Source organism: Schistocerca americana, chromosome 2 (assembly GCF_021461395.2).
Source record: "Schistocerca americana isolate TAMUIC-IGC-003095 chromosome 2, iqSchAmer2.1, whole genome shotgun sequence".
NCBI classification, from domain to species: domain Eukaryota; kingdom Metazoa; phylum Arthropoda; class Insecta; order Orthoptera; family Acrididae; genus Schistocerca; species Schistocerca americana.
The window spans coordinates 724,292,256-724,312,375 of record NC_060120.1 but is presented as its reverse complement, the minus strand read 5'-3'; the positions used below and the strand labels follow the sequence as shown (position 1 = coordinate 724,312,375).

The 20,120-nt window shown below is 36.1% G+C and overlaps 1 protein-coding gene across 1 annotated transcript in view; it reads left to right on the top strand.

The window, feature by feature from the left end:
* Positions 1-20,120, top strand: part of LOC124594380 (pseudouridine kinase-like) — a 258,924-nt gene that overhangs the window by 217,622 nt on the left and 21,182 nt on the right. The window contains exons 4-5 of the mRNA XM_047132749.1: positions 8,601-8,720; positions 10,517-10,659. Of these exons, the coding sequence (XP_046988705.1) occupies positions 8,601-8,720; positions 10,517-10,659 (263 nt within the window). The remainder of the gene's footprint in view (positions 1-8,600; positions 8,721-10,516; positions 10,660-20,120) is intronic.

The following is a 20,120-nucleotide window of genomic DNA, read 5'->3' as shown; positions in this document are numbered from 1 at the left end:
CCCTAAATCATTTCAGGCAAATTCTGGGATGGTTCCTTTGAAAGGGCATGGCCAATTTCCTTCCCAATCCTTCCCTAATATGAGCTTGTGCTCAGTCTCTAATGACCTCGTTGTCAATGGGACATTAAGCACTAATCTCCTCCTCCTCCACCTACTGAAACACTGCAATAAATTTTTATTCATAATGTGAATGTAATCAGTGAAATGGTAAGGAGCTATGTTGGCAAGTGTTTAAGTGCTGGATCAAATAATGTGATACAGTTTTGATAAGTTTATTTAACAACAAGATCAAACATAAAAACAATAAAAGTTTTAGTTCTCTTAATGTTCCAGGTGGACACTTCAGAAAAGCAATTTACACCCTATTAACTTTTCTGCTCATTTAAATACTCAGAATAAAATATGAAAAAGAACTGCAATGATTAGCCTCCTTAAACACAACATGATAAAGAAACACAGAAGTACCCTCACAGTGACCATGTGTTAAAATACAATTTTAAAACTATTACAATTGGTAGCTCATATTAGTTAGCAACCATCATAAGCCAAATTAAAATAGCTTTTGACAACTAGTCATGACAGCAGTCAGATTAAATTAGCAAAAAGAGAATATCAGAATTTCATTATGTGCTTCAGGTAGCCAACTACGTTTCAAATGTGTTGCCAAAACTTAGCAAGCAACTTTTGAACAGAAACCTTCAGAAAACAAGCCTCTCTGCTGGATTACCTTTAAGATTCCTTAGATTTTTAAGGCTTATAAACAGTAAGAGGCTGCCTGAAACAAACCAAAAGTCTTTAAGCTTTTAAATGCTGTTTTGACAAGCACACAGAATTAAAACTGAATTTAAACACACAAAGCAGATCAAATATTTATTCAGCCAGTAAAACAGAAAATAAAGAATAGACCAAAAATAGATTACATAAGGACAATGTCTGTTCACCAAACTATTGGCTGCATACAGACGAAGCAATCCTCTGGCATATTTGAGGCACAACTTTATAAAAATCTAATGAGAAGAAATCTCTTGCTTATTAGAGGGCACCCACACAACACTACAGCAGAACTTGTCTGAATAACTAGGATGGCAGAACCTTATGGCAGAACACAGGTATTTTCCTAAAATCCCCTCCCTGGCATCTAACCGGTGTAAAGCAGATCCTCACTGCAGTTCCCACATTGTTTCTCACTGCAGTTTCCACATTGTTTCTCGATGATACTAAAACAGCCATAGGTCTTCTGCCGACTAGGCAGGGACTCAGATTCCAGCCTGTGACATGCTGCTGTCCAAGAAAGAAGCAAACAGCCACTCCAACAGTGAGGCTGCACCGTTAATGGTCAACCCATCCCACTCGATACTCCAAACTGACCCAGCTGCTGAAGCCAGTGCTTTGCTCAGTACATGGAGCCATTAGCAAAATGTTGGCTGCAACTCCCAGTACTGCATTGGATGCTCAACCAACCTCCTTGCCATAGCTCATGCACAGGCCTTCATCCTTGTGAAGCACTATGTTGCTGTCCCTTAGTGGTATACCAATGCCTCTTCTTCTAGTTGTCTTCTTGTTTGTTCTTGTTTGTCCCAGCTTCTTGAGATCTCTTGATGAAGAGACACGATATGCTAAGTTCTGTAGTGATACAATGAAGTTACGCAACAGTTGGTGATTAAACTTTTGGAACCGCTAATTTATTGGCATTTACGGAAAGAAAAACACTCTCATACTCTCGTGCAGTCAAGCGTAACATTTTGTGTGTGTAATGGGACTTACTGCATCACAAATCATTCTGATAAATTAAGATGCATTAAAGTGTTGCTAGGCAATGTAATCAACATGGTGATCAGTGTCTCAATTGAAACTGAACCTCAATATTTTAAATACACTTTTTTTTTGTCAAAATCAGTACTTGTCTCAAAATTAACTTCCAACTCAGTGCATTAAGTCCAAGTGCATTTGTAACTATTGTGCGTGATTTATAGGACAGCTCAATTACCCACTGGCATGCAATGTATTTTAAATCTGGCATGCAAGTTTCAGTTTTCCTTAATGGGCTAAATGACTCTTCTGCAATAACATGATCTCATGTAAAGTCTAACTGGATTTGTGTCCATATGAGGCAAAAATCATAAAAAATAAAATTCGTCACACAGGTCAACGAACTGTACATGCCCACTTTTGCATTTTGTCCCAGAATAAAAGCTGCACATAAATTCATACATTTTTCATGCATACAAAAATCAAAACACCTTTATATTAAGCAAATAAATTATGGCATGCAATTACTAATGAAACATTTCCAATTCAGAATAAACTTCAAGGACTTGTATTTCATAATCAATAAAATTTATCGCTTGAGAGAAACTATTAGTTTGCTAAAATGGATTCAGATTACAGTCAACTCATGTAGTTACCAGGCAAGGGAACAAAGACATCGCTCTAGAACAGTAGGTATTGATAAAGGATCTCATGTGGCTTAGTCAGATCTAAGAGATGTTACAATAAAAACAGCTGGTGTATTTCTATTTATTTAATTCCATTATGTTGTGCTGAAGCTTATTCTTATGAGTTACCATAAAATATGATAACATTATCCAAATATATTTAATACAAACTATTTGTGATGTTAATTCAAGAGTGTCCTGCAGAAGTATATTAAAAAGAACTCTGTGTGTTAACTATTGCCTCTCAGCATATTTACCACTGTTGAAACTAAAAGAATGGTGTGTACCATGGGGTGATTTACTGTTGCAAGAATGTTCATTACTAGAAATCAACTAAAATATTGTTTTCTGTTACATACATCTCACAAGAACACAATGAAGATGAAATTGGAAAGATTGCCATTCATATGGAGGCTTACCAGCAGTTGTTCTTCCTGCACCCCATTTGTGGCTGAACATGAAAGAGGCTAAATAACAATGGTACATGAAATAACTTTGCCATATCCATAAGATGGAGTATGGGTGTAGACGTAAATCTAAAACTAAAAACTCTGGGGAAGTGATTACCAGGTGGGTCCAACAGGAGAAACGAGGTCTCACTCTGTTCTTAAAAACCAAACTCCTCCCGAACAGGCTATGAAGGCCCAAAGGTACTGACTGTTCATCGTGCTTTCCTCAGCTCATAGGTGTCACTGGATGCAGATATAGAGGGGCACGTGGTAAGCACATCGCTCTCCCAGCCGTATGTCTGTTTACGAGACTGGAACTGCTACTTCTCGATCAGATAGCTCATCAGTTTGCCTCACAAGGGCTGAGTGCACCCCACTTGACAACAGCACTCAGCAGACCGTATGGTCACCCATCCAAGTGCTAGCCCAGCCCTACTGTTCTTCACTTCGGGCGCTGATAACCTCGTTGTTGTGCGCCCTAAAACACTAATCATCATAATCATCTGTTCTTAACTTAGGTGAACAGATGGGAATCACTGTTGCCACTGTGGCAAGGCCGTTGGCAGACGTAAATATACCGAATAAAATTCGTCATATTCTTATTTTGCAGACCAATAGCGCCATGTTGTTGAATAACAGAAACAAACATTTTCAGTAGCTTCCTTCCAATCACAAAACTTTTAGCTACTTATTTATTTATTCAAATGAATTTACATACATTGCACTAAATAAGTTAAGAACCAGGTGATGACTGTTTGCTCTTCAGCTTCAAAACCATTGCATATTGTGGGGAGGGGGGGGGGGATTATTCATAGCTCAACACTGAGTTAGGCTCTTAGTGTAGATACCATGGTTTGTGCGATTCTTGTTGATATTGCACCATTGTCTTCTGGGAGATAGGAAATCTTGGCTCTGTCATGAGATCAGAGTTTGTGGCATTTTGATCTTGCCAAAGTGAGGTCTAGTGATGATTGAAGTTGAAATCATTGAGTTGGTTGGTGACTGCTACAGGTGGATGTCTTGACTTCATCTCAGTCACTGCCATTTAAGAAAATCTTAATCAACATAAATGGGAAGGGATGGGCAGCATTACATTTCTTCAACTCCAGTTTGAGAGCTGCCAGTCACCTAGTCTGAGGAGGTTCAGTATTACCTAGTAATGGTAGCCACTGAAACAGAGGTGTTCTATGTAATAGTTCCAGTTATGGTTCACATTGCCTGGTTGAGCTGTGTGTTGACAAGCTTAGTATGGAAGCTATTGATCCAGACAGGAGCAAAGTGTTCTGCTGTTGGGTGTACGAGGGCTATTGTGCCAATTCTTAAAGTTTCAGCAGTAACACCCCATGATGTATTGGCTAGCTTCTGAATCCAGCTGGGTCTAGTTTTGACTTTTGCTGATAATTTTCCCAGGTGGTGTTTGAAGCTGAGTGTTCTGTTGAGAGTTTCAACAAGGTATGTAGGGTGTGGATTATGTTTCAATTTGACTTTATCATAGTGAACTAAATGTGCTCTTTGAGCTTCTCTGTTGTCAAGATGAAATGATTTGATTTCATTTTTCTTTACAATCAGCTGGATCCCCCATTGTTTGAAATGTTTACTAAATATGCAAAGGTCTTCTGCCAGTACACCCTCAGTTTGAGCAAATCTTGAATTTCAGGTACTGATGGCAGGGCAGTATCATATGCATTATGAATTTCTGAGATTTTGTTGATGGTATATCTGAGATGTGTATATTAAACATTAGAGGAGCTAGTACTGATCCAAGTGGTAGACCACTTTGTGGGCTAAGATAAATACTTGACTTCTCACTGAGGTGTACTGTCACTGAGGATCTCACAGAGTAGATGAAGGAATAAGATAGTAACCTCTTTCTAAACTCTGTCATAGGCTGGACTTAATAAATGCAGCAGATGTTTTGAGTTGCTGTTGGAATCCTCTCTCTATGTAGGTTGCTAACGAGGTCCAGATTGCAACAGCATCTTCCTGGTATAAAACCAGCTTGGTCTATTAATCTGCTATTGTTTACAAATATGTTATTCACACAAAATATTCTTTCAAGAATCTTTTAGCAAGTGCTTAAAATAATAGAATAGTAATAATAGAAAGATGACAATGAGCATAAATTGTGAAAAGACAATGAAGAAGATTCCTGTAATGAGGCCAACTGCTACAACATGTGATACAAGATGGGAGAAGTCCATGACAAAAACAGTGTACAACATACCTCCACATCTGTAATGTGGAAGGCTTGGAAATGTTACTGTAAGCTGTGATTGTACATTTTCCAATCTGCTGCCACCTCCTCAAACAGTGGAAATGGAGGGGAAGCCTAGCCAGTGACGAAGGGGGAGGGGGGAAGCAATGTTGGCATGACCTGTTGCATGACCGCAAGAAATTCCCATCTGTTGTTGTACCAATGTTTGAAGCAGAGCTTCAATGTCACAATGAGAAAAATGTCACAAAATAATGCAAAAAGCAACTGCACACCAAAATACTGAACGTGAAAAATGGTCCTACTCATTGCCATTGTGTTCTGACTACAAGAACACACAGTTCATAACAATCACAACACTTTATTGCTTCAAGAATACTGGTAGAGGAAAACACTTGCTGTGGAGTGGCTGCACTACTATTCTGAAACACACTTGCTGAATGTCAACATATGACTGAGAGTGAGACTGGCCAGGCCCAACTCATTGAGCAATCAGCTGGCCATGTGCGCATGTTTTTCCTACAAGCTTGGAAAAGGAAATACATTCCGAAAGCTAGCCAAGCTCTGTACCTTCTGTTTGTGTACCTATCAACAACACAGCACTCAATCAGAACTTTCTGTATGTTACAGCACCACATCTCTCCCACTCATCCCTGCCACATCATGCCATGCCACTTCTGTCAGCAATGTGCCTGAAGCTTAGTGGGAGAAACATTAACATGTTCTATTTCACTCTTCCTCCTTAGGAGAAGAGGCGTAAGCTTGTGGGGATGTAACTCGATGGAGTTGCCCAGAACAGTATCACTGCCCTGAGGTAGCTCATCTAACCTCTCTGGACCTGCAGTTAGTTCTCTTTGATCGATGTTTGTGACAGCATTCTTTGTACCTTGCAGGACAATAAAATATACTGTATGATACCCTAAAATGTGAGAAAATCAATGGAAAATATATTTACATAAAAAATTCTGCAACACTCTTCCATTTTATTTAGTTCAAACAAACTGTGAGGACCTGATGTTAGATTTTCAGCTTCAAGAATCACACCCCTAGACAAGAAGAACTGAATCCATCTCAACATGGCAAGCTAAGGAAACTTTGAAGTTTATTGTAATCTTTGCTCCACACAAATCGTCATAAGAGACTTAGCTTATTAATTACTTGAAAAGGGTATTGTTTAATATGGACAATAAATGGAAGGAGGAAGGAGGGGAGAGATTACAAGTGGGGGCATTGACCATGATTAATTGGCTAATAATGAAGTTTTGTCTGTTGCAGAAATTGTTGTATTTTGTTGATTTTTGAAGTTTATGTACAGATAAATTTTTGACCACTGGGATCAAAACTGAAGGTTGCCCAACAAGGTATCTTTATACCAACAGTGATGATACATTGCCAATAATGATGGAATGGATCTACTGAAAGTGAGAAGGACCTTACAAATACATCATCATAAAGGAAAGATAGTACAAACTATTTGTGAAGTTAAGTTGTTTGTGGACTCACGTGCTTGTTAATTAATGAACAGGGAAGAAAGCAAAAGTGAGGTAGAAATGGAAGCTGTAGGATCCAGTAAGGATGAGAGTGCTCCCTAAGAGCTTTGTAATCTCCCCAAAGTAGTCTGCAAATCATTTAGCATTTCATTAACTGCACTAAATTTGATATTGTTATCTGTCTTCATTTCCTCTAGTTTTGCCAAAATGACCTGAAAAACATCAGTCTTTACTGTTTCTTTACTGTCTACGATTTTACTCGGCTCAAACATGTCTTATTTATTTATTTATTTAAATAAAATAAAATAAATAAGACATGTTTGAGCCGAGTAAAATCGTAGACAGTAAAGAAACAGTAAAGACTGATGTTTTTCAGGTCATTTTGGCAAAACTAGAGGAAATGAAGACAGATAACAATATCAAATTTAGTGCAGTTAATGAAATGCTAAATGATTTGCAGACTACTTTGGGGAGATTACAAAGCTCTTAGGGAGCACTCTCATACACATTATGCAGCACTGGTGATTTTGTTATTCTGTTGAGTCTCTGTTTATTATGAAAACTTCAGAAGAACTGTTTATTTATTTATAGTAAGTGTTATGTACTTTTTTTGACATGTTCTTCATTCCCATGAGTCACCTACCTTATGGGCATAAAAATTTACACGGTACCTAATGTAATATGACATGAAAAAGAAAGAGAAGAAATTAAATACATAGCTGCTGAATAGGGAAAATGTTGTGTAGCATATTTTAAGATGATTATCAGTTATTTCAAGGTCCATATTGCAATATCATTTGTCAGTATCTAGTGTGGTGGAAATGTTATATTGGTCTCCTAATCAATGGGTGCAAAGACTGGCCTCTTTATTTCTGTTTCATACTGGGCGTAATTTGTTTGTAGATCTAATGAATACTTATGAATCATAAACATATTTCTTTTAGATCTATAATCAACACTGAAGGAAATGAAATGAGTATCTGTTTTAGGGGATCTGTGAGATATGATGAGTGACTGACTGAATGAATGGAATCACTCTGCTAATTTTGTGTTAGCAGTATTGAACTGAGGCATGTTACATGAATTTCTCTTGTTCTGATTTTCTCACCTCTTCAAAGTAGATTCTGTGTTGGAATAATAATTATTTGAAGTAGATTACATGTCATGTGTGATAAGTGTGTGCCTACAAAAATGCCAACTTTTGTGGTTCCAAAACAGTTAACACCTTCACCATAAAAGTTGTATGTTTTATATGAGTGTTCATCAGCATAAGTATCTGTAATTATTAAGAAGAGTGTACTTTCTGCATTTGTTTGCTGTGTTATTGACATAATCACCCTCACTGTGACTGTTGTGGAACCAAAAAATAACTTTCGGACATCACCCATACAGCCAGTTGTGTACTGATTTTTTAACCTTTAAATGGGCAATAGCATGAAACTGTTAAAAAAATTATCATCAGTTACATTCAGTTAACCTGAAATTAAGTCCATGATCTAAGAAAATTGAAATACATTGATCAGTGTGAAAGGAGAGTTGATAACACACACAATGTTTATTCATGTACTACACTGTAATGTAAACAATAAAAAAATCATGTTTCCTATTCTCATTTGTCCTTCTGCTGTAAAATTATATGGGAGCTTAAATACTTTTCTGTCTTCTGTTGCTCAAAGAGTTTCAGTATTTGTGCTCAAAGAGTTTCAGTATTTGTGCTAAAAGAGTTTCAGTATTTGGTGGTGATGCATTGCCCTTGGTCATTAATATCTTGGTTAATATATGTACTTTTATATGTGCCTATTAACATTTCTAAAATTTCATCTTCAGAATTTACAGTACTAGTCACCAATTCTGTGTTGTCATTGTACAGTTTCCAAAAGGGAATTTTCCTTTTTATACAATTAGCCATCATTCAGTTGTTTATTGGATTTACTTGTCTAATAATGTACTTTACTTTTTGAGTAATTTTTACAGTTCTGTTGCCTAACTGAAATGGGGACATCTTTTTTTCCAGTTTGGTTTGAACCTACAGATGTCTCAAAGTCCATAAAACCATTCAGAAGCAGCTTATGGAAGTCATTATACGCATTTTCACCCAACTTAAATGAGCTGAAAATGATGGCTAGAGAAGCAGGTATGATCTCTCCCTCCCTCCCTCTCTAAATTACTTTTGTTACTAGAATATTCCCAGATACTAATGGATGTGACTGTTTCCAGTAATTTTCAGAGTACTGCGTAATCAAATGTTATGTCATTTACACCTATTTATGCACAATATGTTGTATTTCATCATGTTGAGCATGAACTGCCAATCCCATTATCAAGCACTGATCCTTTGTAAGTTTTCCTACTTTTTGTTATATTTTTCTTGAGGTTTTTGTATACATGTTTCATATAATTATTGACGGAATTTAAAAATTTGCTACTGGGACTGTGCATTGCTTTAGCCATTTAGCAATGTATATCACATGAATTCCTGTCCCTACTACCTACTCTTACCTTTTGGACCTTCCAGGCTAAAGCTGATCAGCTGAAATCTCTCCCTAACACAACTACATCAGATAATTTATCCATGACTGTCTTCAATAACTTTCTGATATGTTGCATCACTGTGGTTCCTGAGATTGGAAGGAGGGTAGGGGGGCTGTAGAATCACCTAGTTACCTTGGTTGAACCATCTTTCACATTATTTACCTTGTTTCATATCCAGAATCTGTACTAACTGTACAAGAGTTATTGTATTATTTACAGATATAAACATGCATCCACCATCAGTGTCCAACCTATCTTTATTACATTCCACTCAGAATTTAAAAGTTTAGAGAGCACTTATATTAGGAATAGATTTACAAAGCAGACACTGCAAAAGGAAAAAGTAACAGTTTTGTAAACACATTCCTATAGTCCTACAATCCAGTTTCCTCTAGAAGAATATAGAAATGTGGAATTTTCATTTCTTATTTGATAGATCAGTCTCTCATTAATTTCATACAACATTCAGTGTGGCAGCTGCAGATAGACAGTGCTGTGGTAACCAGCACTTGAGATGGGGGCAAGATGGGTAAGGAATATGTAGTGAAGAAATGTATACAGGTCACATGATCTGGGTGGATCATTCTGTTTATAGTTCAGGTGCCCACTAGGAGACGATTTTTAAACATCCAATCCCTAAGTGCGTGAAATGAGTAGTCAATAATTATTTATTTAGGGTACTGATATGCAGAACTATTTCTCCAATTCTGTGTGCAATTACTACACAATGAGTGTGCTATGCAGCTTGTATCATGGCTCGTATGTAGAATTAACAATGTCTTTGGAAGGTATAATTATGAAGTATGAATGTACACCGTTGTACTTTAGAAACTAGAAGTATGTACAACATAAAGCTTCACAAAAACGTGGGATAAAATTTTGCAAATGAAAGAAACTTTCTCTGTTGCTATCTTTGTAGTGAACTTGAAAATGTTCCATCTTTGTCTCTCACATTGTAAATTTTTTGTTCACAACATATACAAGATGATGGCAGTGTAAACCAAAACTGATTGCTGATGAGGTATTCTTATAAAACTAAAATATTGTTATCAAAATTGAAATCATATTTTTTATGATGCAGCAAACTGTTGTGCTTTTTATGAGAACAGAGCTTACCTTTTTTGGTCACTTTCTTTTTTTATATTCTACACATATAATATCAATTTGTGTGAATGGATTAGGATCTTCATAAATTTTCATTTTGTCGGCTTCATGGCCAAATGTTGGATACCTGTATTTGCTAAGAAAAATTTGTTCTTTATTTTGAAATTCTGAGACTAAAGCCCATCAAGTAAAGTAAAATAATTTAATTTAAATTGTGTTATGTTTCACATATAACTGCACAAGAATGTTTCACCATACAGAATGCCTGGTCCTTATTTCTGCTTAACATTGTAGGATTTCCAGTGAACATGAGCCTGAGCATTCAAAAATCTTCCCCAGAGGAAGTTCTTGAAGAAGTGACAAGACTTGGTAACTATTTAGTGAATGAAAGTATCAGCGCCACTGCTGTTGTCACTCTGGGAAATATTGGACTAGCTGTAAGTACCCTCCTTATTGATACTTAATTAGGTTATTGGATGGATGATCTTGTTTTACATCAGTCTGCTACCTTCATGTTTCCTGTTGCCTGTACTTTTCAGGCCCTACCAACTTGTTTGGTCAGCCTAATGCATATCTGGCATTTCTTGTGGATTTTCCTTCATGATTCAAGCCTGTGACTTCTGCAGCACAAATAAGTTCTGAATCATGAAAAATGTTACAATATTTCAAGAATTTTAATATTGTAACATTTTTTGTTTCATTGACAAGTATGTATTTCTTTGACACCATTGATCACAAAATATTGCTTATAAAAACTGAACAGTGTGGACTCAAAAAAAAATTGAATCATTCCCAAGCAGCTGTATACAGAAGGTCAATGTGAAGTACGCCTTAGTTAAATAACTGAAATCCTATTTGATAGTAAACCTGTTAAGCAAGATGTGCCTCAGGGCTCAATACTGTGACCTCTGCAATGTGTCCTGTATATCACTGACTTGAGCCAGAATGTAGATGCCCACAGAACCATTATGTCTGCAGATGACACAACTGTAATTCTCAAAGAGGACAACACGGGGGCACCACTGAGAACAGTGAACTTGGCTACTGAATAATTCAGTGACTGGCATACGTAAGACATACTAACCATTAATGCTAAGATGACGGTGTAACGATTCATTGATGAATGAATGCAAAATTATCATGCTTCAGAAAATTTGTTCACATTAATTGACATTAATTAACATCCGAACTGCACACTCGTCATGTAAACAAAACACAGAGAGACTTCACTGATCTCTTAGACTTCCAAAAGTAACTTCAAAAACTGACTGTTGCAACATCACTGCATTGCTTTAAGTAGAATTTTAACAATAGCTTCCGAAATAAAGCATTATTCATTTTGTACAATTTTGATGTTACAATTCAAATTTACAAAACGTAAAGAAACTGATGTTACAGCCAAATCAGGTATAAAATACAATATTGAATGACAATCTTTTATAGTAATATCTTTAGTTTTCCATAAGAAAATCATTCTGAACTTTAATTACAATAATGTCTCTCATATTATTTTAGTTACGTAATTAATTACAGTTTGGATTTGGTTACTAAAATGTAATGGTAGTAAATAGCTAGTGCTTTACCCAATTAAATACATAGAATGCACAAATAAGGCCTCAAATTCTGGAAATTGGAAAACTGAGAGATGTAAACAATTGGAGAGTTAATTAGAAATGTAATTACAAACAAAGAATATTAATTACAGAGGAAGACATAAAAATAAATAACAAATGAAAATACATTGCTTGGTAATAACTTTTAAGCTGTTTCTCAAGTTAGTCAGGTCCAAGGTTACTGAATTTTTAGATTACCAAATGGTTAATTAGAAGCATTGATTTTTTATGCTAAGATCTGGGCAGTCTCTAGTTATTTATTTCTGAGGACTTATTACTTCAGTTTCTTGATTAGTTACTTAATTTAGTATATGTACATAATTTTATCGATGACAACGATCCACCGATAATTACGGCAACACACATCCTTCCAGAACATTCCACACACCTTTGCAATAAGTATCAATTTTTTTATCAAATAGGACAAAATGATATACATAAAGACACACATACAAGACCTTAGGAAGCACTGAATTGTCTGATAACTATCCGGACGCATATAAAAAAAGGGTGGTACCGAACATTTCATATGAGTCCTGGGGGAGGCTGTATCGTTATACATCTCTCCAACCATTCTTACAAGTATTACTTGTATGAATGACTTAAATACATACACACAGTCCAAAAAAAATCAAAAAAGTTTTCTGTTCATAGCTGTTGCTCCAGTCACTGGTTCACATTGCACCTCTTAAGGAATTGGCAGCTCACAATCATCAGTCCTTTTGTGCTGTCCATCTTGTGTCTGCAACCCCTCTTTTTCAGTATGTCTTTACGCCGCAGTAGCACAGTCCACTATCAGTTTCACGGTTTTTTTTACATTTTCACTTCCAGGTCAGGTAAGGATCTTGGATACAGTTCTCTAGGTAGGAACAGGGATGAACTCATTACTCAAGGTACTCACGTAGGTTACAATTAAGGTCAATTAAGCACCTCTAAACTGTAAAGATTTAGCTATATACAAATTAAAGTCAATGAACCAAAGTTAATTATATATGTATCCTTTCTTTTTGATTAATATTTCAGTATATTCTGCTATACAGTATATTATTTGACCCATCCCCCCTTCCAGATCTCATTTAACTCTTTATCATATCAAACAAACTCACAGACTGCTCCTCATCACACCATCTTGTAAGAACAAACTTTTCACAAAATGTCTTTTGTCACAGTTTAACTTGTCCATTTAGTAACACATGTACATCTTTACCATTGTCCATTTGTTCATCTCATTAGCAAATTCATAAAATCGTGATAATGCCTGTAATTCTCAAAGAAGCACCCACAATTCAAATACATGCTCTACCGAGTATAACTACAATCACTGTAATTGAAAGGTGCAATAGTGCATATAATAACCTGTTGGTGGTAGTTTCCAAATGTGATGGTGGAGTAAGACTTGTGCTTGATTCAAGACATTTAAACAAATACCTTGAGAGGGAAACTGATCAACCTGAGAACATAGATGAGTTATTACATAAGGTTGAACATATGAAGTACATGTCTAGTTTAGACTTAAAGCTGGTTTCCATCAGCTACCATTGGAGATTGTCTAGAAATATACAGCATTTTTGTAAGGAGTCAGTTGGTAGGACATGTTCTGAGGCATCCAGGGATCACCAATTTAGTATTGGAGGGCATCATGGAGGGTACAAATCGTAGAGGGAGAAAAAGATGAATACACTAACCAGATTCAGAAGGATGTAGGCTGCATTATGTACTGGGAGATGAAGAAGCTTGCACAGGATAGAGTGGCATGGAGAGCTGCATCAAACCAGTCTCAGGACTGAAGACCACAACAACAACAACCCATCTCAAAAAGAAAAGCTGTGAAGGAAGAACTACAAAAGACACAAGAGTGGGAAGTATTCCCATTTCTAATTTGTCAATCAGTATATTCCCATTTCTGTAGTTGATCCATCTATTATCACTTCTATTGCAACCACTACTATTATTCTGAATTTCATTGTCACTCCTTCCTTGATTCGTGCTTTGATTCCACCCCCCAAATTGTTGATCACCAAATCTGCCATTACTTAACCTCCCATTTCTCTCAAAGGCTCTATCCAACTTATGTACATACCACAAGAACTGATCTACGGAGTCATCTGGTCTATAAATCAACTCCTACTGTACTCTTTTTCGATAATCTCCTATTTGAGGCATCTATTTGTATTAGTTCATCAAAAGATTTATCTAAGTGTACTAATTTCCTCAATTGGTATTCACAAAAACCCTTCAAGCTACCTTCACCTTCCCTGCACATTCGACCATTCAGAAACTCACTCTTAATGTCATCATATGACATGGTACAATTAACATTCTGATTGGTTCATGAGATTGCTTCTCCATCCAAAAATCGCTTAACGAATTTAATTCTAACATTGTCTGTCATTACTAAAAATATTTTTGACAATTCTGTAAAAAATCAACAGGATGCAATTTACCATCTCCTATAAAGCATTTTAAAGGTATGCCACCCCATACACAATTAATATTGCTAACAAAATTTCTTTGAGCTACACCCTGTTGTAGATCTACAACATTACTTTTACACAAATCTATTTTTTCATGATACTTAGTTCTACAGTACTTTTTTGATTGGAAATGTCCGTAAGTTTTAGCTCAGAGTTCCTTTTGTAAGCTTCTACTTTCTCTTCCAACAGTCTCCTAGTCTGAACAACCTCTACTTTAAGTTTAGAATTTTCTACTTCTACATGTTTATCTAGTTTTTCAATCTCTCCTTGTTTTTGGACAACTCTTGTGTGAAATTAGTTTTTAATATCTCTAACCTTCTTTCTACTGCTCCTACACAAGTATTTAGTTCACCCTGTTCTGTCTCAACAATAATTCTTAGTGCTGCCACACCCTCCTGGATTTCCCTAATCCGGTTAGTGATTTCAGTAACAGTATTCTTTAATTCCACCATTTGTTCACTGAATTGCTAACTTAACTGTAGACCCTGTTGACCAATATCCTTAATCTGTCCCATCTGTTCCTTTGCTTATGGCCTAATCTGTCTCATGTGTTCCTTCACTTCTTTCATATGCTGCATAATAACATTAACAAATCAGCTCCACCTACTCTTCCCTGTGCAATTGGAGTACTTGTGGCGACATTTTCACTGGAACCCTCTCCACCAAAGCTTCACTCTACACCTTGATTACTATTGGGCAATAGTTCACTGATACTTGCTCCTAGATCCGAAGTGTTTTCTACAGATTCACTACTAACTCCTTTTTTCTCACTCACTTTTACATAGTCTTTATTAGCCATAGTAAATTATAAAATATAAAACTTCCCACAGAAATGTTTGTCACTTTCACAAAACACTAATTAAGAAAATAAACTGTTACTCATCTGATGAATGATGGTGCTGTCTAAGAATTTGGTCCTTTTATTATTATTATTATTATTATTATTATTATTATTATTATTATCATCATCATCATGCACACCAACACTTCCCATGTGGCAACATCCATTTGTTCTGTGTGTCCATAACACAAAATTTTTCAAGACAATTTATGTTTGGCATTTGTCTTATGTTCACCTGGAGCAGTCACTTGTTAAACAAATTTCCACATTTCAAACATCGATCCCAGCTCAACTCCACCAAATGTAACGATTCACATAGAATTTTACTTAACTTAAGTTTCTTCTGCCTGGTCCACTGATGAATGAATGCAAAATTTTCATACTTCACAAAATTTATTCACATTGACATCTGAACTGAGCACTCTTCATGTAAGCAAAACACAGACTGACTTCACTGATCTCTTTGGCTTCCAAAAGTAACTTCAAAAACTCACTTGTTGCAGCATCGCTTTATATAGAATTTTACAATAGCTTCCGAAATAAAGCATTATTAATTTTGTACAATTTTGATGTTACAATTAAAATTTACAAAATGTGAAGAAACTGATGTTACGGCCAAATAAGGTATAAAATACAATATTGAATGACAATCTTTTATAGTAATATCTTTAGTTTTCGGAAGAAAATCATTCTGAACTTTAATTGCTATAATGTCTCTCATATTGTTTTAGTTATGTAATTAATTACAGTTTGGATTTGGTTACTATAATGTAATGGTAGTGCATAGCCCGTGCTTTATCCGATTAAATACATAGAATGCACAAATAAGGCCTCAAATTCTGGAAATTGGAAAACTGTGAGGTATAAACAATTGGGAAGTTAATTAGAAATGTAATCAGAAAAAATATTAATTACAGAGGAAGACATAAAAATAAATAACAAATGAAAATACATCACTTGGTAATAACTTTTAAGCTGTCTCTCAAGATAGTCAGGTCTAAGGTTACTGGATTTTTAATTACCATTTTGTTAATTAGAAGCATTGATTTTTTTATGCTAACATCTCTGCAGTCTCTAGTTATTTATTTCTAAGGACTTATTACTTCAATTTCTTGATTAGTTACTTAATTTAGCATACATACATAATTTTATCAATGACAACAATCCACCCATAATTGCAACAACACATATCCTTCCAGAACATTCCACACGCCTTTGCAATGAGTATCAAGTTTTTTTATCAAGTAGGAGAGAATGAAACACCTTCTATATTTGGATCAATTTTCAGTGGGTGCAGGCCGAGTATTATTGTTAGGCTTTTTACTGTTAGCTGCGTGCATCTCAATGAAAATTCTGTCCTTCGACAAGGACATGGATCACTTTTGGGACTTGGAATTGATGGGGGTAAAAGAACAACAAGAACAATGACTCTCATCAAAACATGACACCAATTTGCAGAACTTCCATGATATGTTCCAGATGGTGGAAGGCGGAAGGGTAATTTCATTACTAAGAAAGAAAGATATGATCCTTTCTTCAAATCATTGCAATGCAGAACGACATTTTACATCATTACAAAGAAAATTTTCTAGTAATGTTCATTTTCCTGAGTCACAGATGTTAATTTATACTGAGAATGAGTATGCTGAAAGGATCAGTATGCATGATATTTCAAGTGACATATTCTACCTTCTTCATCATGCACTGAATAGTGAAAGACGGGAATTACAAAATGGAAAATCGCATTTGATGTTTCATTATGAGGAAATGATTTTCATCACTTAATGACACTATATTCAGGACTGAATTTTTTACCTGAAATACTGTCAACTTTAATTCATTTCAGGATGTATCAAAAAACCATTGCTGGAGATGGCACTCAAGCTTTCTTACAACTGTCAATGAATGAAAAGGATAGAGATTCAAAGTGTTTGTTTGGTTTCATGTCAAGAAGAGAGATAAGATGCAATTTGGCAAACTTCAAATGATGCCATTTATATATTTACACATGTATCATTGATTCTCACATGCAGCCCTTTACTCCTATTTGCAGTGAATTGGCTACATAGTTTAAAGGTTCTGATTCTATTGCAGAAGAACTTACAGATAAAAGCACTTTCATGGATGACTTTGCCGCCAGCTGTGAGGGTGACAATATGGTCACAACTGTATACTATCAGGTGATAGGTGTGCTGCAAAAATTAAAACTTCCAATGAAAAAGTGGTCTACAAATTCTAACATACTAAAGAGTGTATGGAAAACAGAAGGGCAATCAGTTAAAGAACATACCACAGTCTTGGCATTGACTGAGATATGGTATCAGATTCAATCCTCTTCAGTCACCATCTTGTTATCAGTAAATTACATGATGGACCCACAACTAAATGTCACTTACTGCACAGGAAAGCAAAATTTTGTGATCCTCTTGGCTCCTTTTCACAGATATCCATAATGGGAAAAATCCTCTTTCAAGATAATGGAAATTTTGGGCATCACAGTTCATTCATCTGCAGTCATTCAGAGTACTCAGATGGATAGGTTTGCACTGTCAAAAACCATTAATTCACATTTTTCTGATACCTCAGAAAGGACATACGGAGCAATGCTGTACATTTGCACATTCTATACCAAAAATGTAGTTGTCTGCTTGGTTGTGAGTAAAAACAGTCTCTCCTATCTAAAGGGTAATGCTTTTAATGGCTTGAATGACTACTTGCCCTACTGGGTTCATGCCTCCTGATGTATTTCTGTCAGGCTACTGGGTTTGATATCACAAACACAGTAATGTGGAGTGATTCCTGGGTGGCACTTGGCTGGATATGAAGCAAATCGAAATCGCTGGAATACGTTTGTTGGCAGTAGAGTAACTGAAATCCACGAAATTTTAACACCATTGCAGTAGAGATACTACCCTACCACAACAATCCGGCAGATTTGCCATCACATGGAACTTGAATAGGTAGATTACAATCTTCCATGCTATGGCAAGATGGGCCTTCATGGCTAACTCAGAAACATGAAACTTGGCCTCAACAACAAATCTCTTGTGATCCATTACTAGAGACATGAAAGATATACAAACAAGCCTTAGCTATTAATGCATGGGCATATCCCATTGGCACATCAAAATACAGTTCTTATTGGAAACTGTTGCACATAATAGCATGGCTTCTCAGTTTCATCTGTAATGTTACATTTCCAGAAAAGATAGAGTAAATTCTCTATCCATAATGTAGAATCAGCAAAACAAAGTTGGATACAGATGGCCCAACAGGAAAGCTTTCCACCAGAATACCACACACTTAAAAACAAGACCAAGTTTCCATCGAAATCAAAAATAGAATGTTACAACCTGTTTCTTCAGGGTGGACTCATGTGGCTTGGAGGATGACTTCACTTTGTGGACTTGAATACTCTACTCTTACAAGACTCTGATTCTTTACGAAGTTAACTTATTCAAAAACAACACATACGCTTACATCACCTAGGAACTGCTGTAGTATTAGCTGAATTATGAAATGAACTTTGGATTTTAAGGGGAAAACAAAAAGTAAAAGGAGCCATACAGATGTGTCTCCTTCGTAAGATAGCCAGAAGCTCCCAAGGAGGCAACAGAGAACCTCCTCTACCATCTAACTGCATTAAATTCACTAAGCCACTTGCAGCAACAGGCTTAGATTTTACACACTCTTCATCACACTTGGCAACTTCTTACAAAAATGTTGTGTGTTACTGTTTACATGTGCTATAACAATAGCTCTCCACCTTGAACTTGCATCAGATATGAGCGCAAATAAATTTTTGATGGCCTTCAGGAGATTTACTGCAAGATGAGGACTACCAAATACTATTTATTTGGATAACACAAAAATGTTTCAAGCAGCAAACACAGAACTGAAACGCAACAATCATTTCTTTGAAGACACAAGGGTCAGCCAGCACTTGATTCACTGAGGTGTTTCTTGGAAGTTGAGGAGACTGGAGGGAATGCATGGCAAGGACTGCAAAATGTTACCTCCAGAAGATTCTTGGAAAATCCTTAGTAGATAAAGAAACACTTAGGACTTTATTACTAGAAATAGAAGCTGCCATCAACTCATGATCAATCATACGTGGGGAATCAGATCCACTGACACCACGACATTTCTTAACAGGAGAACAGTTAACTACAGTACCCACAGGTCCTGAGCCAAGTATACAAAAGGATCTGCAAAGAGAAGCAAAGCTATGATAAAAATTGCAAAGTGATTTTATGAAAAGATGGGAGAAAGAATATTTGTCAGAATTAAGAAACTTTCGTGAAGTACAGTGCCCTAGCAAGAAACTGGTTAAATGTAGATTGGGAGGCATTGTTCTCTTATAGGAGCATAAGCAGCCAACTAACCTCGTCTGCACAGTGGGGCCTGCTGTTTCTCTTCAGCTAAGTAATGTAGATTTATGACTGGGTACTACGGTCCTATAGTTTTATACTTGACATGGCCAAATTTTGGCACGCAATAGTTTAGTGTCAATAGCTTCTAAAGGAGGTCAATTTATTTTGGCTGGAACCTAGGTAAAGATTGGTTTTTATTTGCAACTGAGGCTGGCGTGTTATATGTTTGAAAAACAGTTTGTTAAGAACAGATTGATTTGTACTTACGGTGATTTTTCGGCTTATTTCTCGCATACATCGGGAAATGCCGTCTGCTTGCACATAGCTGGATTATTTAATTTTTGTGCTAGCTGAAGGTGAATTTCATATAATTCTTCATTTAATGTCTGTTTCTTTGTGTATAGTGATTTAATTTTGTGTTTCAGCCAGGCATTTGTAGCTGCCTGTTTGGCAAGTTTTGCTGCTTTCGAACTGTTAAATAATCCGGCAATGTGGTAGCAGATGGCATTTCTCGATTTAAGTAAGAAATCAGCCAAAAAATCACCATAAGTAGAAATCAACCGATTCTTAATGAACTGTTTTTCAATCTAAAAAGCA